The sequence below is a fragment of the Microtus oregoni genome, unplaced genomic scaffold, assembly GCF_018167655.1.
Source record: "Microtus oregoni isolate MIOR12 unplaced genomic scaffold, Mior012 000029F_ref0000214, whole genome shotgun sequence".
In the NCBI taxonomy this organism is placed as follows: Eukaryota; Metazoa; Chordata; class Mammalia; order Rodentia; family Cricetidae; genus Microtus; species Microtus oregoni.
The window spans coordinates 23,219,693-23,245,249 of record NW_024543088.1 but is presented as its reverse complement, the minus strand read 5'-3'; the positions used below and the strand labels follow the sequence as shown (position 1 = coordinate 23,245,249).

Genomic DNA, 25,557 nt, shown 5'->3' with positions numbered 1-25,557 from the left:
CCGGCGCCCCACGTGACCGGCGCAGAGGGCGGAGCTGCGCTGGCGCTGGGGAAGCACATGGGATTTGCTCCGCCCCGTCACGTGATGCTCACTGCCCGCCCTCGTGTCCCCTCCCGAACTTTGGAACTCCCAGGCCGACCCCCTCAGAGGCTCTGGCGGTTCTTTAGTTCATTCATACTTTGCGCAAGCATTTATTGAGCGCGTGAGTGCTAAGCGAAGTGCGGGCTGGGAGCTGAGAATGCTCAATTTAAATGCAGTTCCGCCTTAATATACGGTACACTACAAATTATGTAGCCTCTGAAAATGCTGTAGATTTTATCTTTGATAGGCCTATTAACAAAAGAGACTGAATGTTGCACCAAAAGAACTGAGGCATTCTAACTAAAGATGCAATTTTACATTCGCTGTTTACAAAAAACCAGTCGCTCCTAGGAAAAGGCAATCATGAAAACTTTGGAATAATGGAAGAAGCGATCCCAAAAGCCTAGTGTACAGATGCATGTCTGTAATAACCAGAATTCTCATGGCTAAGGCCGCGAGTGGCACGGTTAGAACACTGGCTGCTCTTCAAGAGGACCTGGGCTCAACTCTCATCACCCATATGGCAACTGTCTTTTGGCCTCTGGCACCAGGCATGCATGTAGTACAGAGTCTTACATGCAAGCAAAACACTCATACAAAATAACTATTTAAAAATAAAATTTAAAAAAAAAAAAGATTTGCCGGTTGGTGGTGCTACACGCCTTTAATCTCAGCACTTGGGAGGCAGACGCAGCTGGATCTCTGAGGTCAAGGCCGGCCTGATCTACAGAGCAAGTTCCAGGACAGCCAGAGCTACACAGAGAAACTCTCCCTGTCTTGAAACTCCCACCCAAAACAAAGAAATAAACAAACTGCGTCTGGCTAGGTGGTGGTAGCCCACACCTTTAATCCCAGTCTGCTCTCCAAAACCCACATTAAAAACTGGCCAGAAAGCCGGTCAGTGGTGGCGCACGCCTTTAATCCCAGCACTTGGGAGGCAGAGGCAGGCAGATCTCTGTGAATTCGAGACCAGGCCTGGTCTACAGGAGCTAGTTCCAGGACAGGATCCAAAACCACAGAGAAACCCTGTCTCAAAAAAGCAAAATAAAACAAAACAAACAAACAAACAAAAAAACTGGCCAGAGTTTGTAATCCCAGCACCAGGAAAGCAAAATCAAGACGAGCCCCTGGGGCTTGCCAACCAGCCCATCTATCTGAATCAATTGATCTCAATATTATGTGATTTTGTCTCAAAAAGGGTTGACAGCTCCCCAGGAAAACACCACACACAAAAATAAAATAAACCTTTAACAAAAATTAAGGCCTACTGATTTTATCTAAAAACAAAAACCAGGGCTGGTGAGATGGAGACCTGAGTTCAACCCCTGGAACTAACTTCGTAATAACTAAATTTTGTTTTGTTTTGGTTTTTCAAGACACATTTCTCAGTAACTATGGAGCCAATTCTGGAACTTACTCTGTAAACCAGGCCGGCTTCAAACTCAGAGATCTGCCTGCCTCTGCCTTCCAAGTGTTTGGATTAAAGGCGTGCGCCACCACTGCCCAGCATAACTAAAATATTTTAGAGCCCACCAAACTTCCTTCTCCCTTTCCCTTCCCACTTCCACTGCTCCAGTTCTGACTCTATATCCTACTCCTTATCAAGTGGCTCTGACACCCTGAGCTTCACCCAGACACATCCTCTTACCTACTCTCATTCAGTCCTCAGGAATAGCTCTTAGCAAAACTTGGCTTTTAGACCTGGCCTCAACTTGACCTTCTTTGTTCTTTTTTTTTTTTGTTACTGTTGTTTGTTTTGCTTTTTGGCACAGGGTTTCTCTGTGTAGCCCTGGCTGTCCTGGAACTCATCCTGAAGATCAGGGGGCCTTGAACTCAGAACTGCTTCCCAAGTGCTGGGACAAAAGGTGTGCACTGTCACCACCTGACCTCAGCCTGAATTTCTAGCTTAATTTCCTTCCCCACATTTCCCTGGACTCTATATACTTAGCCAAGCAAAATTAAATATGGTTTCTGGAAACAAGTAACTTTCCTCCTGCTTGCCTTTGCTTCTCCAAGCTACTTTCTACCTTCTTTGCCTCTGTATGTCCATCTTTCTCCTAGTCAGACTCCCCTGCCTGATCCAGGTACTTATGCACTTTTTTTTTTTTTTTTGGAACGTGGGAAGACAGGCATTATTGGGCACTGGACCTAGTGCCTTGTGCATTCAAAGGCAAACATTCTGTGAGTCTATATCCCTATTCCTCTTTGTTTTCTGAGACAGGGCCTCACCACATTGTCCATGGTAGTTTTCAACTCACCATTTCAAATAGCCCAGACCAGCAGTGAACCTTCTATCAGACTCCTAAGTAGCTAAGGTTAGAGGCCTATAGCACCTGGTTCTGGTCTTAGGCCATCTCAGTGGTACCAAGTACCTTTGTTCACATTCCTCTACAATACTGATCACAACATAAACATACCACAATTGCTTTCATGTGATTTCTTTCATTGCATAATTCAGGGAGGGTAGGGACACGATTTCACTCTGTAGACCCAACTCGCCTTGAAACCTTGGAAATCTGATGCCTCAGCTTTCTGAGTGCTGTGATTACAGGTGTGAGCCAGCACACCTGATTTACATTTGTTTTAAAATTTATTACATTTATTGTGTGTGTGTGCACATGTGCCAGTCAGCAGACAACTGCTAATAGCTGGTTCTCTTTCCACCACGTAGCTCCAGATATCATATCAAGATCAGGTCATCAGGTTTGGTGCAAGTGCCTTTACCTACTGAACCACCTTGCTGGCCCTGGTTTTTGTTGAGACAGGAACTCATATAGCTCAGGCTGGATCTCAAACTCAGTATGTAGCCAAGAATGACTACTTCTATGTACGACCTCACCCAATTTATGCAATCCAGGGGACTAAACCCAGGGCTCTGGGCATGTAAGGCAAGCACTCTACCACCAACTAGACATATCACTAGACCACATTAAACTTTTTTTGTTGAAGACAAGGTTTCAATATGCAAACCAAGCTGGTATCTGCCTCCAAGTGCTCTAACTTACCTTATTGTCACTACATCTAGAAACCAAGTAAGGCAATTAATTTTATCACTATTAGACAATAACAGGCTCTTTCAGTCAGCAGTCACATTGAAGGGGCAAAATAATAATAACAGGCTTGCTGACATCCAAGGTTAAACCTTTCACACAGCTGCCAAGTGAGAAGAAGATGATGACTATGGAGCCCTCAAGTCACTTTGCTTCTCCAGCTAAGTTACTGGAGTACTCCTGCACCCACAAGGCAGCTCATAACCATCTGTAACTCTAGTCTTGAGAGATCTGATGCCCTCTGTGGCCACTTTACACACATCTAAACACAATACCCCTACATACCTTCTCTGAAGAGTGGATGGGGTGGGGTGGGGGAAAGGTAGAGGGGATGGGAGGAGGGGAGGGAGTGGCAACTGGGATTGGTATGTAAAATGAAAGTTTGTTTTTTTTTTTTTAGAAAAAAAAAAAAAAGAAATCAAGCCAAGTATGGTGGTGCACACCTTTAATACCAGAACTTGAGAGACAAGCAGATGATCTCTGAGAGTATAAGGCCAGCCTGGTCTATATTCCAGGACAGGGCTATGGCCCCAATAAACCATAAAAAAAGAAAATTAAAAATGGTGGGCTTTTTTTGTTTGTTTGTTTTTACAACCAAGGGGGGATTAAGCATCAAATCCCAGAGACATTATTACCATAGTGACTAAGGCATTAGATATATTTCAGATCCCAATCCTGGTCTCTACCTCTCATGTGACCATGAGCAAGTTATCAACCTCTGCGGAAAATATAGGTCTATACTCACCTCTGAAATTGCCGCAGTCTCAGAGACATAAACAACAGTTATTCTCCCAATATAGCACCTATTTGGTACCAGCTACTATTCAGAGATTAATTCAAGGTAAGTGGTAGGTAAACATTACCATGATTATTTGGTAGGACTATATATGCTACTACCACTGCCAGGCCAGGCCAGACACACACATCCACACGGGACCAGGTCTCAGAGTGGTGGATTATACTTGTACTAGCCACACCCAGAGTGAACGCTACCTATCAACAGTGACAACTTTCCCAGGAAGAGGCTACTTCTCTTTCCTATGGCTCCAACTGGCCAGTCAAAGTCAAGCTTTCAAATTTCTACAATAGCCCAGAGATCCTAGCATGACCAGATCACTCAAGCAGCAGCCTTCTAAGAGGAACACAGAATGGATCATAGGGGATAAAAACATCCCTCTTGGCACACACACCAAGAGAGAAAAGAGTGGGGCTGTGCATTCTCAGGCACCTTTTCCCAAAGACAGAAAAAGATGGGCTTGAAGGGAGGAGTGCACAAAATCCTAAGTCCTTTAAAGGCTGGCAGTGAGAGTTTACACCAAAAAACAAACAGATGAATATTCTAGAAGATTCTTTAAAGTTGGATGGGGTAATGTACAGTCTGTAATCTTAGCATCCTCAGAGGTGAAGGCAGACCCAAACTAAAAGATGTTAAAAGACGGCGCTTGGATGCAAAGGCGGGCAATTCCCTTGAGGTTGAGGCAAGTGTTGTCTACATAGGAAACGAAATAAAAATACATCAAATCTATCAACTTCTTAGGGACTAATGACCTTAGTTTCTTTTAGGCTCAGTATTACTGTGAAAAATGCTTTCTCATATCCTCTCCACTCTCTGGTCTAACTCCAGGCCATGACACCCAATAAATAGACAGTGACCTTGGGGATAAAGGTCTTTATTCAACAAAGTTATCTTACTTAGTAACAAAACAACAAGAGGTAACAATTCCCCCAAAGATCTGGAACAGTATCCACCCCTGGCAGGCAGCATGGCCTGCTAAAAATCAGTTGCAGCCCAGGGTCTCTAGTGGCCACTTAAAGGTCATAGTTGGGGTTCTTCCGGAGGATAACAAAACCTTCCAAAATGGGGGTAACGGGAAGAAACTCCTCAGTGGCCAATTCTGCCCGTTCCCCATGGGCCAACAACACCGGCGTTGTGTGTGTCTGGAACCCTGTGATTGTTTTAGGCTTTCCAGCCTGGCCCACCACATCCACTGCCTGTGGGATGAGAAAATTGAAGTAAAGGGTTTCCAGAAGGGAGAGAAACAATATCCCCAACTCCCCTCATTGTCCACACCAGCACGTCAAAAAGGATTGTATATACACTGTCCAACTTCTATGGTATACACTGAGCCCTCCTTTCTCTACCCAGTTCCTCACCTGACCCACACGGACAGAAACTGGCAATGGTCGCAGCTCCTCATCAAATGTAACCAGCATTCGGGGCTGCATGGCAGCCACCAGTCCATACAATACATAGTGTGATTTGCCTAGAATGACTAAGGGAAGAAAGCACAAAGAACAATGACTCGTAGACACTGGGGCAAACCTGGCCTGAACTTTAGGAATCTATCCCAGCCCTGACCCACTCATCTACTAAGACAAAATTCTGTTCTTTGTATGCTACACCACATCCCTAGCCCAAGATGCTTCTACCCTTCCTTGCTCACATCCCTAAGCCTGAAAATCACTTTTCCTAGTCACTGAGGCACTGATCCTCTTGAAATCTTTTGGGCCAGATCATTAAGTGTGAGAAGTTAAAGTCTCAGGAGGCCTCCCACAAGCTCAGTGAACCTAAAAAAAGAGCTAACTTGGCATCTTGATCCTGACTGCCAAGGTGGCCCTGCTAAGGACACAAGGCACATGTGCAGCAGGAATAGGAACTCACTGTTTCGGACATCCAAGAAGGAAACAAGCACAGTGAGCAGACCGGCCACAGCTACTTGACTCATGAGCTGCCGATCACTGTGGTAGGGGCAGAGGGTCAGTGTGCCCTTCCCTAAATGTGTCAGACCCTGCAAAACAAACAGAAGTTGAGAAGTCAAAGCTTAGAAAAAAATATTCCCTTCTCTCTCAGGCCGTCCTACATCCTAACAGGTACTACTGCTGCCACACTAGAAAAAGGAGACTCCTATTCTTTACCTGTGCCAAGCGCACCATGAAGAGGTTATTGGGGTCCTTGGCATGATACTGGGCTAACTGGCGCAACATTGCAGCCAGACGAGCATTATTGGTACCTAGAAAAAGGAAACATTACCAAAACTTACAAAAAGAACCTTCAATCTTTCAGTCTGTTCAAGATTTTCCTGTACTTACCACTGCCCACCATGCCCATGGCAAAAATGGAGTTATAGGAAACTTCTGGATCAGCATCATGAGAGAATTTGCTTAGAGTATCCAGGATGTTGAGTCGAGGATTTGAAACAGAGATTAGTGCCAGTGCTAAAGGTACAGCACGGCGGAGGGTGGGCTCCCCATACCTCAGCTGGTGAAAAAGAAGAAGCAAAATAGCGCATTAGAGAACAGGGTAAAACAAGCTCAAGGTAAGACTGTCTGCGTGAAGACCTGAGGTTGAATACCTAGGACCAATAGAAAAGGCAGACTAGCAGTGCAGACATCCACAGTTCCAATACTATTAGAAAGAGGTGTATAGACAGAGCAGCTCTGGAAGCTCTAGGACCAGCTAGCCTGCTGTAATCTGATGTGGGAGTGTCATATATCAATCTGTTGATTTCATTGGTTAAGCAATAAAGAAACTGCTGGGTCCTCATAGGTTAAAACATAGGTGGGAGGAGTAAACAGAACAGAATGCTGGGAGGAAGAGGAAGTGAGCTCTGAGAGACACCATGCTCCCCTCTCACGGGCAGACGCGAGAGCTCTGCTCTCTGAGGCACACGTGATGAAGCTCCGACCCAGGATGGACGTAGGCTAGAATCTCCCTGGTAAGCCACCTCGTGGGCTACACAGATTATTAGAAATGGGCTAGTCCAGGTGCGAGAGTTAGCCGAGAAGAGGCTAGATATAATGGGCCAAGCAGTGTTTAAAAGAATACAATTTGTGTGTTGTTATTTCGGGGCATAAGCTAGCCAGGCGGCCAGGGTGCTGGGGACACAGCCCCGCCGCTTCTATTACAACAGTACTCAGAGGAGAAATGTATGAGATTGTGATGGTTTGAATAGAAATGGTCCTTATAGGCTCATATATTTGAGTGGCTGGTCATTAGGAAGTGGCAATATGAGACAGATTAGGAGGTGTGGCCTTGTTAGAGTAGGTGTGGCTTTGTTGGAAGAAATGTGTCACGAGGGGTGGGATTTGTAGTTTCAAAAGCCCAAGTCAGGTCCAGAGTCTCTCTGCCTGCTGTCTATGGGATCTAGTTGTACAACTCTCAGCTATTCTCTAAGTTCTCAACCTGTGGGCTGCAATCCCTATGAGGTTGAATGACCCTTTCACAGGGTCACCTAAGCCCACTGGAAAACAGATGTTTACATTACACTTCATAACAGTAGGCAAAATTAGTTATGAAGTAGCCACAAAAATCATTTTTTATATCTAAGGTCACCATAACATGAGGACTGTAGCAATAGGAATGTTGAGAACCACTGTTTAACACCATGTCTGCCTGCACTGCCATGCTTCCCACCATGCTAATAATGGACTACTAATAATGGACTCGGAACTGTAAGCAAGACCCACTTAAATGCTTCCTTTGTTAGAGTTGCCATGGTCATGGTGTCTCTTCACAGGAATAGAACACGGACTAAGACAGAAACCCTGTCTTAGACAAGGTCTAGGCACCTCTTGGCATTTACATATGAGTATGTGTGGCAAACCAAGTTCAATTACAGAAACAGGCTAATGGATCAAAAGGGACTTGCTTCTTCACCAATCTCTACCAAGGAACTCTAAATCATCAAAGCTAGAATTAGCCAGGGATAAGGTGTGCCATGGTGGTGACTCAGACATCATGCATGCTTAAGGCCTTGGGTTTAATCCCAAGTAACTAACACACACACACACACGCACCATATTCTAGTGTACTCTGTGCTACTCACCAAGTGACCAAAGGTTCGTAGCGCCATCTCTGCACCGATCTCTTCCCCCATAGCAATAAGTGCAATCCCCAGAACAGCTACTCCCTGCAATTCCAGAGGCACAAATACCCAGTAAGTTCCAGGAACAAAAACCAAGTCACTAAATTTGACCCATGGCTCATCTAGGAAGAGCTATGCTGGAAGGAACACCTTGCCCTTCATGGACAAAACTCAGCCCTGCTAGTCTGTCATGTGGCAGTACCTAGGGGAGGAAGCAGAGGCCAAAACAAAGCTAACTCCACTCTACCCCTCCGATCTACGCTTCTCTTTTCTCAGAGTGCCTGCTGGTCCCACACCTGATGTGCTCCCATGTCAGCAGGGGCTTCCTTCTTCTCCTTGTCCTTCTTCTCCTTCTTGTCCTTGTCCTCGTCCTTGTCCTTGGAGTCGAAGTGCTCACTGCAGATGTGGAGGAGCTGCTGCACCTTCAGCACATTCCCAGAGCCTGCAGAGGGGTAGCAAGTGAAGAGATGAAAATGAGAAGACAGCAAGAAAAAGCATATTCTGTAAATACAAGAAGCCTTAAAAAAAAAAAATCTAAAGAGCAGAAAGAAAGACAAAGGAGAAACAACCTGAGAAGAAAAGGTCAAGAGAAAAGTGGAGATGCTGAGAAACTGAGGCACAAACCTGCATAGGCACACACATCCACCAGAGTGTTGGCAAAGCTACGGAACGGTTCCGATACAACCTCCAGTGCAGCCAGGATTGCCTCGATAGCTTCACCCTTCCCTACAGGAGATTCAAAGAGTCCAACGACACTGGTTTGCAACCGCTTAGTCTGACGCATAAACCCTCAACTGTGTCCAATTACTGTCAGGCCTTTGATAAAATAAACATTCCCTCACCCAGGTGATTAAGGCCCAGGCCAAGAGGAAGCCAACGAGCATAGGTATCCTTGAGCTCAGTCTCCGATTTCTCCATGATGGTCTGAAGGATGGTGGAAGTGACATCCCCATTGCAGGATCCCACAGCTATCATCCCACAAGCTAGAGCCGTCACACCTGCTACCTAGAAATAAGAAAATCAGCATTATACACAGTAAAATGTCCTTTTGTTTTCTTTGTTTGAGACAGGAACTCACTATGTAGACTAGAATATCCTGGAAACTCAGGTCTCCCAGTATGTGCTGGATTCAAGTGTATACCACCATTCCCAACCACAATAAGGTACTAAAATGCTTATGTATCTTTATTCAAAACCCAATTCTTCTGGTCCACTGTAAGCTATTCTTCCTAACCATACTGGGTAATTATTTCTATAAAATCAGTGAATACTTACTTACATGTCAGACACTGTGCCAAGCCATTTGCATACTATTTTATTACATATACTTATTTAGTATTCACACACAAAGTACATGTGTGAAGTCAAAGAACAATTTGCAAGTCAGTTCTCTCCTTCTACCATACAGTCATCAGGCTTGCCTGGAATCCCAACAGCCCTAGTTCTGCATACCTCTAAACACTTAGTCCTTACAACGCCATAAGATAGGTGATAGGAAAAAATGAAGCCTAAAGAGATTGAGTTAATTGTCCAATATCTTCTGCTTGCAAGTACAAGCAGCAAGATTTGATCTTGGATTTTTTTACTTTAAAATCATTGGTAATCATACAATATTTATCACTAAAATGACTCTGCAAAAGCAAGGAAATTTAAGGTTAGCTAATGACTAGAAGTGAGAATCACTGCTGTGGCTTCTATCTACAATGTTCTCCAAACCACATGCAAGGCCTGAACCTCTTCTGCGTGTAAGGTCTTGAGAAGTAGTGGAAATTAAGGGGCGAGGCTTATTAGGAAGTCTTTGAAATCATTTATTCCCTTGAAGGGATAGTGGGGAAAACATAAAGGGGGAAAGGAGGACCCTGGGTCCTTCCTCTGCCTCCTGGCTTCCTGCTAAAGTGAACAGTTTTGTTCCACCATGTGTCTTCTACCACGATGTGTTACTTTGTTATAGTGACAGAAAGTTGGACAGCAGAGTCATCCACCCTTAACTTCAGAGTTTCTCTTCCTTAGAACTACGTGGTTTGACTGGGGTTTCAGAGGCTGAGGCTCAGTACAATATAACGTAACACCAAGTTTCATTGGGGCTCTAAATTCCAGTCTGTCCTTTTCCCCATTTTTGAGGGAGTGGGAGTGGGGTAGGGTTAAGAGTAACAGGGTACTTGATACACAATTTATTCTGTAGCCCAGGCTGGCCTGGAACTCACAGAAATTTTCCTGCCTCAATCTCCCAAGCACTGAGATAAGAGCCATGCACCATCACACACAGCTTGAAATTGCAGTTCTAGGAGATTGTACTGAGGTGCTCCCTAACCCCAACACACCTCCTCTACCTTTTCCACTAGAAAATTACTCACCTCCATGCTGGACTTGGAATCTCCCATCACGGGCAGCAGCAGTGTTAGAACATCTTCCCGATTGGAGCCAGCATAGGCCAAACCTAGTCTACAGAGTCAGGAGATAAAGTCCCCAACATATACCCAGGGACAAAGTAAAAAAGAACAAAAGTAGAACTGGTCACCAACACATTCACCAAGAACCAGATATTCAATGGCACATGGCAGTCTTGAGCAATATTTTCTCTATAGAGTATTAAGCTGAGCACTAGCAGAAGAGAAGGTGCCTAAGAAACGTAAGAATTTAAAAGTAGACAGATATAGATTAGATAGATAGATAGATAGATAGATAGATAGATAAGGGAAGAGCTGCAAGAAACCTTACCCAAAGATGGAACCAAGTCTCATGGTATTGCTGTTATGGAGAACATAATCTGAAAGCAGTGCCAGAGCAGGGTCACACTCATTTCGGACCCCAGAGTTCACGATACCACAGGCAAGGAGGGCTCCCGACTGGAAAAGGCAAGCACACGCTTTATTAGGGTATCTTCCCTCTTAACTACAAAGTGTGCAGCATGGCCTCTCTGTGGCACCTGCCTTACCTGGAATAAAAAACGGGGCATGCCTCATGTGGTCGATTGAAATGAGACTGGTCCCCATAGGCTCATATATTTGAATGCTTGGTCCCTAGTTGGTGAAATTGTTCTGAGTAGGATTAGGAGATGTGGCCTTATTGGAGGAAGTGTGTCACCGGGGGTGGGCTTTGAAGTTTCAAAACCTCAGAAAATGCCCACTATCTCTCCTTGCCTCCAAGGATAAGATGTAAGCTTTCAGCTATTGCCCTAGCACCATTCCTGCCTGCCTGCTGTCATATTCCCACAATGAAGGTAATGGACTGACCCTCTGAAGCTATAAGCAAGCCCCCAACTAAATACTTTCTTCTTCGATTCTTTTGTTAGTTTGTTTTGTTTTGTTTTGTTTATAGAGACAGGGTTTCTCTGTGTAGCTTTGGCTGTCCTGAAATCTGTTCTGTAGAACAGACTGGTCTCGAACTCACAGAGATCTGCCTTGCCTGCCTCTGCCTTCTGAGTACTGTGATTAAAGGCATGTACCACTACCGCCCAGCTAAATATATTCTTTGTAAGTAATCTTGGTCATGGTGTCTCTTCCCAGAGATAGAAAGTAACTAAGACACCTCATCAATAAAAAGGAGGCACTAAAACATGAGAAGAAAAAGTCCCCAATGAATAACTTTTGAACGGACTAACCTTGATATAGTCCTCAGAGGAGTACAGGTACTTGTCAATCTGGGTGAGGCCACCATCCACATCCCACAGCAGAATCATGCCAAGGGACGCAGCAGCACTTAACATCCCTATACCAAGGAAGAGCATCAGCTTTAGAAGAGTATACCCAAAGAAACAGCTCCCCTAGGAAACTGCTGTGGGTTCTCCTCAGTTAACACCTGACTGCATGACAAAAAGAGAAAATTATACCATGGTCCTTGTTCTTGTACAGCCATTTGTTGCCATCATCAGTCAGCAGTTTATCTTGACCAAAGGCTGCATTCACAAAGCCATTCACAAAAGAAGAGGCCAGGTTCATCCGGGCGGAATCCACCTGAGAGCCACTGCCACCAAACCCTGTACAAGGGGAGAAAGAGACAGTTTAGCATAGGACCTGAAAGGAACACAGTTTGGTAGGCAGTCCTCAATTTTTTTTTGTTGTTGTTATTGTTGTTTTGTCTTTTCGAGACAGGATTTCTCTGAGTAGCCCTGGCTGAACTGGAATTTGCTCTGTACAGCAGGCTGGCCTTGAACTCAGAGATTTGCTTGCCTCTATCTCTACCAAGTGCTGGGATCAAATGCATTCACTACCACCGCCCAGATTCAGTCCCTTAGTCTACATCTCCATCAGTAACCTGGACACAAAGTTCAAGGGAATTTGAAGTTCTTTATAAGTGGGTTAGCCAAGACGTTATTCCCAATATAACAGAGACAAGTAACAGTCCCTCCAATCCCCACACAGAGCTACTCACTGTTATTCTCGAGGTGGGTTTTGTAGATGTCATCAGGCACCTTGGGCTCCATGATGTCCAGCTAAAGAGAAGCCAGAGGGTCACAACTGCCTTCTCAGTAATCCCCAATCTGTCCCTCCTGCTATCCAACTCAATAGCAACTTTAACCAGGAGTCTAGTAAAAGGTATTTAGGAGGTATAATGACAGGTAAGAGCAGAGACTCTCACCTCCCGAGCTAAGGCCAAGAAGTTGCTGTTGAGCTGTACGTTGGACATGATCTCTGTGAGGTCTTCATACTCCTCCACGTCTTCGCTCAGCTCCAGGAATACTCCATGCCGACCCAGCATGAATGCCATCTGCTTCTGTACCACCCTATGGGGAGAGCCACCAACCTGCTCATCCCACCTACTATGGGACAGAAAATCTCTCATGCTCTCCCCACAAACTGTCAAGTCTCTGATGTTCACACACACACTCATGCACAAACTTATCTATTCCTTTACCAACTTCTCTACATACACATCCTTGCAGGAGGTGAAAATGTCTTCTACCAGTTCCATGTCATTGAGCATCAATGCCAATCTCAGAGCTTCAGGGAAACGGCTAAATTTTCGGAACACACCCAAGGCACAACGCAGTAGGGCAGAGTTCTCAGGTTCTGGTACGTAATTCACACAACTACAAAAGCAAACGTAATAAAATTTCAGAAAGTGTCTAATTCCTTTACCCAAATACATACTCAATGCCTACTATATACAAAGCAGTGTACTGTGTTCTAAGACACTAAGGAGACACAAAGTTTCTGTCCTCAAGAAATTCATGGCATCACCAAGTAACTATAGCCTAAGGTGACCCTAAGATCACTCCAGGAGAACAGGAATGGACTAGTGCTGAAGAAGGCAGGCCTGCTACCCTCCTCTGCCATGCTCACTTACCTGGTGAGATACAGGCAGACCTTTGAGTATGCATTCTCATCTATGTCCTTTTCCAGCATGTCTACCTGCTCAATTTCCATGAGCAGGTCACAAGCCTCATGCTCTGCATTATGAGCCATATTGTAGGGGACAATTTCCTTCACCAAGGTAAGCAATGGCTCCCGTTGTGCTTTCTCTGCATCATCCAGCTCTTGCCACTCCTTAGCCACTTCTCCTGCAAGATGTCTATGGACACACACAATCATTAGGGAAACAGGTCCCTGAAGTCAAGGACCTCGGTGTCTGGGGAATTCAATACATTGCTATTTCCCCAAACCAACAGAATTATGCCTCCAAGTCCCTTCACACTACCAAGAAGAAAATATCTTACCTGACATACTCATGACCCCATGATGCCAATTCCTCCTGGGAGCCCACTAGCCGATACTTGAGGCATTCACGCTCGCCACTCATGGTCATGGCCAAAACAGAGATGATGTCAGCAGCAAAACACTGCAAGGAAACCGATCTTTTAAGGTCAAAGCCAGCAGTCCAAGGAAAACAGTATGAGACATTACAGAATCAAGATCACTGTCCCCAAAATTCACCAATAAAATTCACTATATATTAGTGTCTATACTAAAAATTTCCATGTGATCTAAGCTAAGCCTCAGAGAAATTCTAAAGTGTTTTCTGTTGGTATTGTTAGCTCCTTCTGAAGCCAACCTAACAAACAACAGGGAACTGGAGAAAGATAAAGACTTGAATTCATGGAGACAGTGGCTCTCATTACAATGCTCAGTTTGGTCTCACTCAAGAGATGCTAAATGGTTGGGATCAGAAGTACCCATCGTAACTAGCAGAAATTTTTATTTTAATAGTAAACTATTAAAAGGTTTTAATAAGCCAGGTGGCGGTGGTGAGCGCTTTTAATCCCAGCACTCTGGAGGCAGAAGCTGGTAGATTTCTGATTTTAAGGGTTTATTAAAAAAAAAAAAAAGAAAAAAAAAGGCCCATAATCTAGGGGTCTGGAGAACTGGCTCAACAGTCAAGAAAATATGCTGCTCCTGCAGAGGACCTGAGTTCAGTTCCCAGCATCCACACAAGGGTTCACAATAGTCTAACTCCAGTTCTAGGGGATCTGTTCCCTGCTTCTGGCCTGCACAGACACTACATGCAGGTAGAGTACATACATCATACAGGCAGGCAGAACACTCATCCACATAAAGTAAAAATACATCTAATAAAATTTTCCATCTGGCAATGATGGTGCTTACCTTTAATCCCAGCACTCAGAAAAAGTTTGAGGTCATCCTGGTCTACAGAATGAGTTCCAGGTCAGCTATGGCTACACAGAAAAACCCTGTCTTGTGGGGGGTGAGGGGGAAATCCATGATCTATTTCAATCAAGTAACTACTGCTTTATGATATATATAGGAGGTCAAGGACAAGAGCAAACTCATTAGGAGACTACTCAATAATCCACTCGAATTAAAAACGTCTGGGGCTGGAGAGAGGGCTCAGAAGTTAAGAGCACCAGTTGCTCTTCCATAGGACCCTAGTTCTATTCCCAGCACCCACATGGCAGCTCAACACTGCCTGTAACTCAGGGATCTGCCATCCTCTCCTGGATTCTGGAATGCACATACTGCACAGACACGCAGGCAAACCACCCACACGCATAAAATAAATAATAGCAAAACGGAAAGAAAGAAAGAAAGAAAGAACGAAAGTCAGTCAGTCAGGCATCATGCTGGTCTAGGCCTCTAATGCCAGCACTCCAGAGTCTAAAGCAAGAGGAGGAATGCCAGAGTCAAGCTCAGTCTAGGTGGCACAGTGAGTCTGAGTTTGAGGTCAGTCTGGTTTATGGAGTGAGTTCCAAAGCCAGAGCTACACAGAAACACTGTCTCAAAAAGAAAAAAAAAAGAAAAAGAAAAAGAAAAGGAATTCTTCAACTGGACAGACTCCCACCATATTCTGAATTACCTTATTCTCCCCAGGGGCCATGTTCTCATAGATTTCCTTCAGTTTGCCATAGTGTGGACGCAGAAATTTGAGAGGCTTGGGTACTGAAGTCATGGAAGTTGTAGAAGAACGGATTTGTCTTCTCAGTTCCTCCAGAGCTGGTCGGTACAGGGATGTATCTTTTTCCTGATCAGGGGATGACAGGGTTCAGACCAAAAGGAGCCACATTCCTCCACATCATAACCCAGACATAATTAACCAATGCTTTGCTCAAAGACATAACTGCTCTCTCAACTTCTGCAAATTGCCCGAGACGCAAGACCCCATTCAAACAACCTTTGTAACTCTTTGCCCGCGAATTAGCATGCTATCTTATATGCGATGTCTAGTTGTTGCCTCCAAATGAAATAGAGCAAACAAGTAGGAAACACCCGAATACATCCCCCTCTCAAGTCCAATCTGGACTCACCCCAAGTCGCTCCACGAGCATCTCCAGTTCATCTTGAAGTTGTTTGTCCTCCTCAGACTGAACGGTTGGGGGAAGAAGCTCATTAAACCAAAGAATCCTAACCACATTCCCCTCCCATTCACCCCGGGACAGGCGGAGAGTGTGAATGTAGCCTCAGGAGGGGCCAGGTGGACAAGAAACGGGAGTAGGGTGTCAAACAACCCTGCTGAAAAGGCAGTCTAGCCAGGCAGGCTCTCCTTGAAGGCCGTTCTAGAAAATTACGGCGAAGACCCACGAAGTGGTGGTGAGGGTCGCAGGGGCTGTCAGTCCGTAATGAGGGGGGCATCAGGGCAGGGTCTCCCCATTCTGTGTCTCCCAGGTGTGGTGGGTCGTAGGGAGTCGGGCCTGAGGCCTTCAAGGCAGCAGTGACTCAGCCCAAGGCCTCCTCCCCGGGCTCCCGAAGCTGAGCCTCACCAGCTCCTGCTCTTTGTCTTTGTCCCCGGCATCCCGTCTCTCCTTGCCGCTCGACTTCTCGTCCGCGCCAGCGGGAGCTGTTGCTGAGGGTTGTTGGGACTGCACCGGCGTCTTGTCTCGTCCACCCTCCTCCATCTCTACCACCACTGCCGGCCTGCTGCGCGCGCACCTGCTCGCACCGCCCCTTTTCCCAGACGGCCTCGCGCCTCGTCCTCCGGACCGGAAACGCTCCGTGGAATCCGAGCCCCGCCCCCTGAGGCAGGCCGGGAATTACAGTTCCGGCCTCCAGCTCGGACCGCTAGTGTTGCGTTTCGGTGTCTCTGAACTCAGTCCTCGGTGGAACTGCCTAGCTCTCCTTTCCGGTAGCTTCACCTCAGCTGGATGCATGGTGCGACAAACGGACAAGACTCTTGAACTCTTGACTGAGATCTGTGCGACGGCCTCACACCGATCTGGAATAGTAACCAACTTTCCCCTCTCGAGGATGAGTGGTGCTGCCTGAAGCTTATTTATCTATTAGCGCGGGGTAGCCTCAGGGTCGCTATATAGCAGAGAATGGCTTTAAACCTCAGGTCCTGCCTCTGCCTCGGGAGTGCTGGCTTGCAGACATGAGCCGCCACCCCGCTGCTGCTGATCTTTAAAACCTATCACTTTTTCACTCAGTGCTGCATTCTAGGCATAACTATGCCCACTCCCAACCTCTCGACAGAAGGTGGACAGCCCGTAGTTGCGCTGCCTGTTCTGTCTTTAGGATGACCATACATTTTCATGCTTGCTTTAGTTCTCTGTCAGGAAACTCTACCAGTTTCTGTTTCTATGACTTCTACCATAGACCTTGGAATACACACACTCTCTGTCTGTATAGATATACACATAGATAGAGATATATAGATATCAGTACGTTGGAGATGACTTGGATGTTGTGCCATAAAACAGTTTATCAAACAGCAGATGAGTTCAGATGAAGATTATGTGAAAAGATGTTGGGATACATTGCAACTTTTTTTTTTGTAGGTATAAATTGTTTTTGAAAGAAAAACTTGGAAAGATGAGAGAACTCAAGCTTTAGAAAATATTAAAACTGAGTTCTGGCCAGATGGTGGTGCCCGCCATTAGTCCCAGCACTCAAGAGGCAGAGGCAAGCAGATCTCTGTGAGTTTGAGACAAGCCTGGTCTAGGGTGATTCCAGGACACCCAAGATTATACAGATAAGCTCTGATGTGAATAACCGAAAAACAAAGCAGAACAAATTCTGTCATGTACCAGTTGTGTTGTGTTGTTTGGTTAAGCTACCTAAACTCAGCCTGTATTCCCCTATGTGAAGTATGAAATGTTTCTCTTGTAAGAACAAAATGAGGGGCTGGAGAGATGACTCAGCCTTTAAGAGCATTAGCTGCTCTTCTGGAAGACCTGGGTTCAATTCCCAGCACCCATGTGGCAGTTTTCTGCTGCCTAGAACTCAAGGTCCAGGAAACTCAACACTCACACATAGACATACATGCAAAAAAAAAAAAACCACCAATGCACATAAAAATAATTAAAAAAAAAAAGAACAGCCTTTAATCCCAGCACTCAGGAGGCAGAGCCAGGTGGATCTCTGTGAGTTCGAGACCAGCCTGGTCTACAGAGCTAGTTCCAGGACAGGCTCCAAAGCCACAGAGAAACCCTGTCTCGAAAAAGAAAAAAAAAAAAGAACAAAATAAGTCATTAAATATATCTAAGCCAGGCATGGTGACTCACTCTTTTTGTTTGTTTGTTACCCTGTTGAATTAAAAAAAAAAAAAAAGTCTAACATAATTCTCCCCACAAGTACCATAGAGAATCTATCAAAAACCCAGAGCCAGGCATAGGAAACCTTTAGAGTAAGCCAGGGGAGTCCAGGAGATTCCTAAAACTATGAGCTTTTGCTGTCATTCTTGGTTGCCTTCCAGAGCTTGAAGGTAAGGCTTTCTTAGTGAGGACACCACACGCTTCACAGGACTTGGAGGAACCGGGTGGACCTGACCTGGAAGCCTTCTCCCTGGGTACTAGCTCTCCTAGTGTCTGAAGGTCCTGTGCAAGCTGCCAAGGAGAAAAGCAATCAACAGTCCTGCCCAGCTGTAAAGGGTATGAACTGCAATGACCAGCTCAGTGTGATATTTCCCGGGGTGCAATAGTGGCATTTATATTTGGGGGTAACCAACAACCGCCTAATTGGACTTGTGGACCACTCAATAGGAGGGAATTCATGCCAAGCACTGTAAACCTAGCCAATAAGGATTGCCATATTCTGTATGTGATATTTTCCTAATAGCCAGATTTTTTTTTTTTTTTGGTTTTTCGAGACAGGGTTTCTCTGTGGCTGTGGAGCCTGTCCTGGAACTAGCTCTGTAGACCAGGCTGGTCTCGAACTCACAGAGATCCGCCTGCCTCTGCCTCCCGAGTGCTGGGGTTAAAGGCGTGCGCCACCATCGCCCGGCATAGCCAGATGTTTTGTGGAGATTTTTACTGCTAACTTTAGGAACAGAACGACAGCAGATGTTTCATTCACTCTTTTATTACCGCCACCCAGGTGAAAATTGTATTATGTCCCTTCCACGTATATTCTGATCATCCTGCCCATTTCACATTTCTGAATATTCTCCACCCCCCCCCCCCCCCCCGCAAGCTGTCTTTCCGAGTGGTTATTCCATCAGTAAGGAATGCCCTTCTGTTTTCAGTTGAGAATTTCTACCATCCTCTGAGCTCCAGATCAATGTTCCCTTCCTTTTTCCTTCCTTGCTTCTCGGGTTATGCATTTCTCCCGAGATCCACTGTACATTTGACACATATCTCTCACACCTTGTACTCTGAGCTCCTGGCCTCTGACATCCCCCTGCCTCAGCCTCCCAAATAGATGGGATTAAAATCCTGTATCATTATGCCTGGGTTGAATTTCTCTTTCAAGGCATTGAAGCTGAATGATCTCAGAAATAATCTTACCCAGTCCACTTATTTTACGGACTGCTGAGACACCAAGACCTGAAGAGGGAATGAGCTCTGCCTGGTGTCATACGCTAGTGGGTGACAGAAGCTGGCACCAGAGCCAGTTCTCCGGAAATGAAAGCTCTCCTCTTCCCAGCACACTTTGCCATCTACCCTGTAGTTGAACCTAGAGGTTTGGAATTAGCAGTGTGGTTCAGCTGTTCAAAAGACATCTTGTTCCTTCTGCCCTCTTTCAGTAAGCAGCTAGCACATCCAGGTGACATGACATGGCCCCATATGGGAACAGCCTGGCCCACTGAAAAACTGGGGTAGGACACAAGTTGTGGGGTAAATATTAGTGACATTCGAGAGACCAGAGACACCAGAAGCAATTACAACAAGCCCTCATTCTGTTCCTTGCAAACCTGACAAACTCACCCTTGATGCTTGCACCTCCAGGAGCATGTGTGTGTGTGTGTGTGGGTGTGTGGGTGTGTGTGGGTGTGGTTACTGGGAATTGATCTCACGACCTCAGGAAGAGCAGCTACTACTCTTAATCTCTGAGCCATCTCTTCAGTCCCGACTAGTGTGTATGATTGGACTCTTTCCACTGTTTTACTGTCATTCTCATTTTACAGATGAAGAAACTAAGGCTTACCGGATTTAGGTCATAATTATCAGAGCCCCCGTTTCAACTCAGATTTCTTTGGCTGCAGTAATAGGGGTTGGGGCTAGGTCTGCATCATGGGAACAGAGCACTGGTAGAAAGTGGTGGCTGTGGGGGCATGAGTTTGTGAGCGTGAAAGTGAAATAGCTGGCGTCCCCAAAGGACAGAGACGTTTCTCCTTAGCTTTTGGTTCCTGTCCTAGAACTAGCTCCTGTAGACCAGGCTGGCTTCGAACTCACAGAGATCCGCCTGCCTCTGCCTCCCGAGTGCTGGGATTAAAGGCCTGAACCACCACCGCCCGGCCTGACAGAGACCATTTTATCCCCAGTGCCTGAGACACAAATTACTGGTAGCTAATATATCATTCGAAAGTAAATTTAAAGAACAATAAAAGTTGGGTGGGATGGCAAATGCCTTTATTTGGTTTTTTTTTTTTTTTTTTTTTTTTTTTTTTGATTTTTTGAGACAGGGTTTCTCTGTGGTTTTGGAGCATGTCCTGGATCTAACTCTTGTAGACCAGGCTGGTCTCGAACTCACAGAGATCCTCCTGCCTCTGCCTCCCAAGTGCTGGGATTAAAGGCGTGCGCCACCACCGCCCGGCTGGCAAATGCCTTTAATCCCAGCGGTTTGGAGACAGAAGCAGGGAGTTCAAAGCCAACCTGATCTACAGAGCGAGATCCAAGCCAGCCAGGGCTATATAGTGAGATCCTGTCTCAAAAACACAAAAACCAAGCTGACCTGACCGTCTACTCCCCAGATTCAGTGACAGGATGGCCACAGAGGCAGTGGGGAGCTGCAGACCCTTCTAGCTGTGGAGTATGTACTGTGACCGAACAGACCCAACTGTGCGTCTCTCTCAACCTTTGCCTCCCTTGGACTTCAAATCTCAGTCCCCTATTTCTGCAAGTAAGCCAGTATCGGAAGAATTACTACTGTATTGTTGTGGTGGTTTGAAGGTAATTGCGCCCCCACCACAAGCTCAGGAGGAGTAGCACTTTTAGGAGGTGTGGCCTTGTTGGAGGAAGTGTGTCACTGCGGGGGTGGGCTTTGAAACTTCAAATATCCTCAAGCCACTCCCAGTGTCTTGGTTCATTTCCTGATGCCTTCTGATGAAGATGTAGAACTCTCAGCTCCTTCTCTAGCACCATGTCTGCTGTGTGCCACCATGTCCTGCCGTGATGATATGGACTAAACCTCTGAAACTGTAAGACAACCCCATGAAATGTTTTCCTTATAGGAGTTGCCGTGGTCACGGTGTCTCTTCACAGCAATAGAAAACCCTAATTAAGACCATTGTAGTTGCTCAAATATTGACCGGATGAGCGGATGAATAAGGAAAGGGAGAACTGAAGGAAGAGACAGGCTGACTGATATGGATCTATTTATTAGCAAAGGGTCCTATAAAGCCAAGACCACACCCTCCCCACCCTCTACCCTGCAAAAATAAACTTTCCTTTTCTCTACTAGATCTGCTCTTCTGTTTGGCCCAGGGACGAGTGGCCAAGCCTAAGACTCGCGCCCTAAGACACAGGGAACCAACACGAACTGTACATACACATTTCTCCTCTCACCCGAGAGCCCTTGGCCTTCCACTTGAGTTCAGTTGCTCTGTCCTTGAGGGGAGCAGCAGTACTAGGAGGAGCACAAGGAACATAGGTGGGGGGAGCCTGAGGGTGGGGTTGAAGGGAGTTGAGCTCATTGCTATATAGTCTGAGTGTGCCTGGGAGAGATGGGCATGCCCCAGGCATAGCCTCTTGGTTCCCAAATTAAGTAAGCTTGGAGCCAAGAGATGGAACCCTCTTTGTAGGAACTGGCACTCTGCCTAGACGTCCTCCAGGGTGACGCATGAGAGGATGTCACAGTAAATGGGGGGATCTCTGCTAGAGGCACTGGCGCCCCCAAAGCAGAGGCACGATGTGGTGGTGGTGGTGGGGACTAGATTCATGTCCCTTGTAGTGTGGAGAGACAACCATACCAACTGATCTTTACTTTCTCCTAACTTGGAAGCCGCGGTCCCTGGCCACAGTTGCCCATTTCTCTCCCAACCCGGGTCTACCACACCTCACACAGCTGCCCTGGGTTCATGGGGGAGCCGACAGGGCAGCCGAAGTGCCGAAGGAAGTCACGGGAGTTGGAGAGAGTGCCCAGCACTCGGAAACGGGCAGGGCTATGGGGGTCGGTCACCAGCCCCTCGTGAGAGCTCTCTGGTGTGCGGACCGAGCACCACACCTGCGGGCCAGGACAGACATGGGGACATATGGTGTCTAGTGTGGAACTGAATTAAGCCATAGCTGCAGCTGCAGCTACAGCAGAGCCATCTTGGTCCAGCTGGTGAGCTCAGGAATTGTCAGGGTCACTGCAGGAGACTTGGCCATCTCCAAGGGAAGGCAACATGCCTCCTCACTTCCTCGAAGCCGCTAAAGAGCATGCTGGGTAACCCAGCATGGGCATGGCTGTGGGGAAAGGCTGAGCCCTTTAAAGATTACTCGCTGTGGTTCAAAGTATTTGAAACAGGTCCTGCCTGGACACTAACTCTGCTTCTTATTTTATTCCTGGGTGACCCTGAACAAGATATTTTGTATTCCCAAACTACAGTTTCTCCACATTCCACCACAGTAATAGGAGGGGACCAATGCTTGCTCCTATCCACTCCACTAAAGTCAGCGGCCCTTCCCTTTCAAATACAATCCCGCAGAAGACCTATCTCTGCAGGCTACTTGCAAGGGCTCTGGACACCAGGCTTCCTCTCAAAGCACTTCCCAGGCAGCAACTGTGGCCCCATTTCCCAGCGCCTTTCCTGCATAACCCCAGCTTCTGCTTCTAATGGCATTCTTTGGAGGGAACGGATAGGAGACATAACCAGTTCTCCCAAGGGGCCATACCTGGGCAAATCCCACAAAGAACAGCTGGTGATTGGTGAGCCCGACAGCTGGCAGCTGCTGCTCTTCCCCATGCGTCCGCAACCATGCTTCGTAAGCCTAGGGGAATAATAAGAAGCAAGTCCACCAGTGCCCGCCCGCTTTCCCAAGCGCCCTTCTACACAGCCTAGGAGACCTCGGCCACTCACATTGTAAGCAGCCTTCAGGCCCCCGTTATCGGCGATGTTTTCCCCCAGTGTCTGGAGTCCGTTGAGTCTCTCTCCATTGACCTTGTACTGACTGTACTGTTCTTCCATGCAGGCTGTATGGTTCTGGAAAGCCGTCAGTGACTCATTCTGCCACCACGGACGCAGATTCCCTTCTTTGTCGTACTCACGGCCTGGGAAGAATTTGTCTTTGCATTCCATCAATAGGACAACTCATCCACAGGGGATCAAATGCCCAACCAGCCCTGACAAGATGACATCAGGACCCCTAAGGTTTGTCCCCAATATCCCAAATCCCTGCGGTAGTCACTGGAAATTCTAGACCGAGTCCCTACCTTGGTCATCAAAGGCATGTGTCAACTCATGGCCCATCACCACGCCGATGCCACCAAAGTTCAAGGCCCTAGTACATGAGGAATGTAGAATCAGAACATGGCAGGAACATCTCCTGGTTCCCCTCCAGTTCTTCTCCCGGTTTGCCCACAGGGCCAGGCTCCAGCACCCAGACCCTCCTGCCCCAGACACACTTTGGGTGGTTGTGAGCATAGAAGGGGGCCTGCAGGATGCCAGCAGGGAAGACGATTTCATTCTTGGTTGGAAGATAGTAAGCATTGACAGTCTGGGGCGTCATGCTCCACCTGGGGGAGGAAGATCGAGGCTAGCGTTCCTTCTCTCCTCATGCTGCCCAGCCCGACAGCCCAGGCCTGCCTTGCCCAACTCCTACAAGGGCCTTGGGCCACTCCTCTTCCCACCCCCAGAAGCCCTGGTCTACCTCTCGAGCTGCCCCTTGTCTGCCCGCCCATTCTCACTGGTCTCTGCTGGGAGGTTTGCGGAGCTGGTCAGCCATCACCTTAGCAGAGAAGTTGTACAGATTCAACATGTTTTGGAAAAAAGAGTCTTCAGAGACTTCATACTGTGGGAAGAGCGGAAAGAAGAAAGCGAGAGACAACATGTTGGAGAAGGGGAGAGTCCCGGCAGGACCTCTCCAAGCAAATCCCAGTCTCCTCCGCTGTAAAATGGAAGGCAATGGCTAACTGACAGTGTGTTAAAGGTATTTATGCTTTGAGTGTTGTTCTGGATTTTTGTTGCCCTTTTCGAGACAGAGTCTCACTGTTAGAACTTGCTGTGAGGACCAGGCTGACTTCAAACTCACTGCTTCCTGAGTGCTGCTGGGATTAAAAACATGGGCCACCACCATGCCTAGCTTTCCCCTCCCCCAATACAGGGTTTCTCTGTGTAGTGCAGGCTGTCTGGGAACCTGATGTGTAGACCAGGCTGGGCTCGAACTCAGAGACCTGCCGGCCTCTAGGACTAAGGGTGTGTTCCACCACTGCCTGACATTGTCTTTTAACATACATTCTTTTGCTCTTATCACCCTCTGAGATGAGTACTACTGAAGCCCCATTTTACAGATGAAACTGAGGCCCAAAGACATCCTGTCCAAAGATTACACGGTAGAAACATGATCGCATTCTCCAGATGGCCACACTCATTAATGCTCTATTTTATTACCATCTGGCCAATGTCTGGCATAGAACCCATACTTAATCAATCTAATTACTTGTGTCTACTCTGCTGAGGAGTGCTTAAACTTTGATTACTGAGGCCGGGAAATAATGGTCCATGACTCTGAACAAAGGTACTCACCCCATCATAAACATCATCAAGCTCTTTGGGCTCCAAGATGAAGTCAGGGAAACCAATCATATCATAGATGGCATCTGCCTGAAGAGACCATGTTAAGGGTTTCCCTCCCTGCGCCCAGCAAAACTGTATTGTCTATCACCACCTCAAGATGGCGCCCCAGACACAGCCATGGCTCACTTTCTCCTTGGCTGCCAGCCGGGTCTTCTCATCCATCCAAACCAGCTCTCCCAGGGTCTCCTCAAATGCAGACCGGATTTCGCTGATCATCCCCTCGGCCTGGGAGGGAGGGTCACAGGTCAACCTCCCCCGGCGGCACTTACTGCCTCCCTGCTTCCCATCCACCCTCAGGTGCCATCTGGGTCTATCCGGGAGACACAGGGTTATGAAGATTCCTGAAGAAAGGCTGCTCAGCAGGGAGGGTGAGATGTACCGAGGTGACAATATTGTTATTGTGGGTGACTTTTTGCTAATTAATTCAATAAACATTTGAGTTGACAGGTAAATTAGTATTATAGCTTCATATACTACATTGATCTGGTTATGAACAAAATGCATGAACAGAAGTTGTACAATTGAAAATTGAAGAAAACCAAATGTCTGTAATCTCATCACACAGCTGTCTTCTTTTAATAGTCTGGCTATTCCTAATGTTTTTCCTAGCCCAGAAAGTCATACAAAATATAGAGTTGTGTTATGCAATGTGTATATATTTTTGCAATCTACTTTTTTCCTGCTTAAAAATGTATCACTACAACAGGTATGGGAGGTAGAAGCAGAAGGACCATCACAAGTTTGAGGCCAGCCTGGACTACAATAGTGAATATCAGGCTAGCCTCAGCTCATGCTTGGGTTTCTCGCTTGGGGGTAACAAACTTGGCAAGCACATTACGGGCTTCAGATGCAATACTAGCACCATCAGTCTAAACAATAAAGCCAGGCATAGTTGTTTGATTTAAAAAAATAAATTTTAGCTGGGCACTGGTGGTGCATGACTTTAATCCCAGCACTTGGGAGGCAGAGGCAGGTGAATCTCTGAGTTCAAGGCCAACCTGGTCTACAGAGTGAGT

At 46.6% G+C, this 25,557-nt stretch overlaps 2 protein-coding genes across 8 annotated transcripts in view; both read right to left on the bottom strand.

Annotated features, from left to right (window-relative positions):
* Window positions 1-4,785: 4,785 nt before the first annotated feature.
* Psmd2 (proteasome 26S subunit ubiquitin receptor, non-ATPase 2) lies at window positions 4,786-16,323 on the bottom strand. Its single transcript, XM_041678269.1, has 21 exons — window positions 16,149-16,323; window positions 15,696-15,752; window positions 15,248-15,412; window positions 13,653-13,774; window positions 13,283-13,507; window positions 12,867-13,025; window positions 12,575-12,719; window positions 12,368-12,428; window positions 11,826-11,972; window positions 11,598-11,704; window positions 10,715-10,842; window positions 10,351-10,438; window positions 8,839-9,001; window positions 8,621-8,722; window positions 8,293-8,438; window positions 7,958-8,041; window positions 6,222-6,390; window positions 6,048-6,142; window positions 5,794-5,920; window positions 5,286-5,404; window positions 4,786-5,123 (listed from the first exon to the last, which is right to left on the bottom strand). Exons 1-21 carry the CDS (start codon window positions 16,281-16,283, stop codon window positions 4,941-4,943), a joined length of 2,727 nt encoding a protein of 908 aa, XP_041534203.1. The 5' UTR covers window positions 16,284-16,323; the 3' UTR covers window positions 4,786-4,940.
* A 4,451-nt stretch (window positions 16,324-20,774) lies between these two features.
* The window catches only part of LOC121464761 (endothelin-converting enzyme 2), a 36,046-nt gene continuing 31,263 nt past the window's right edge, over window positions 20,775-25,557 (bottom strand). For 4 of the 7 annotated variants that reach the window (XM_041677830.1, XM_041677831.1, XM_041677828.1 and 1 more), the window contains exons 12-19: window positions 24,668-24,766; window positions 24,491-24,568; window positions 23,653-23,756; window positions 23,371-23,481; window positions 23,179-23,246; window positions 22,826-23,016; window positions 22,641-22,736; window positions 21,141-21,987 (exon numbers count right to left, since the gene is read on the bottom strand). In XM_041677830.1, coding sequence (XP_041533764.1) covers window positions 21,811-21,987; window positions 22,641-22,736; window positions 22,826-23,016; window positions 23,179-23,246; window positions 23,371-23,481; window positions 23,653-23,756; window positions 24,491-24,568; window positions 24,668-24,766 — 924 coding nt within the window. In that variant the 3' untranslated portion in view covers window positions 21,141-21,810. Of the gene's footprint in view, window positions 20,961-21,139; window positions 21,988-22,640; window positions 22,737-22,825; window positions 23,017-23,178; window positions 23,247-23,370; window positions 23,482-23,652; window positions 23,757-24,490; window positions 24,569-24,667; window positions 24,767-25,557 lie in introns of those variants that run through there. The other 3 variants (XM_041677829.1, XM_041677835.1, XM_041677833.1) reach the window with 3 other exon arrangements.

What these genes read in the sequence shown, in the direction of transcription:
- Psmd2 (XM_041678269.1), bottom strand. Translation starts at nt 16,283, where the DNA reads ATGGAGGAGGGTGGACGAGACAAGACGCCGGTGCAGTCCCAACAACCC. An exon ending in AAGACAAAGAGCAGGAGCTG is followed by an intron (nt 15,753 to 16,148) that starts GTGAGGCTCAGC and finishes CCAACCGTTCAG; the next exon opens with TCTGAGGAGGACAAACAACT. An exon ending in GTCTGCCTGTATCTCACCAG is followed by an intron (nt 13,026 to 13,282) that starts GTAAGTGAGCAT and finishes TTGCTTTTGTAG; the next exon opens with TTGTGTGAATTACGTACCAG.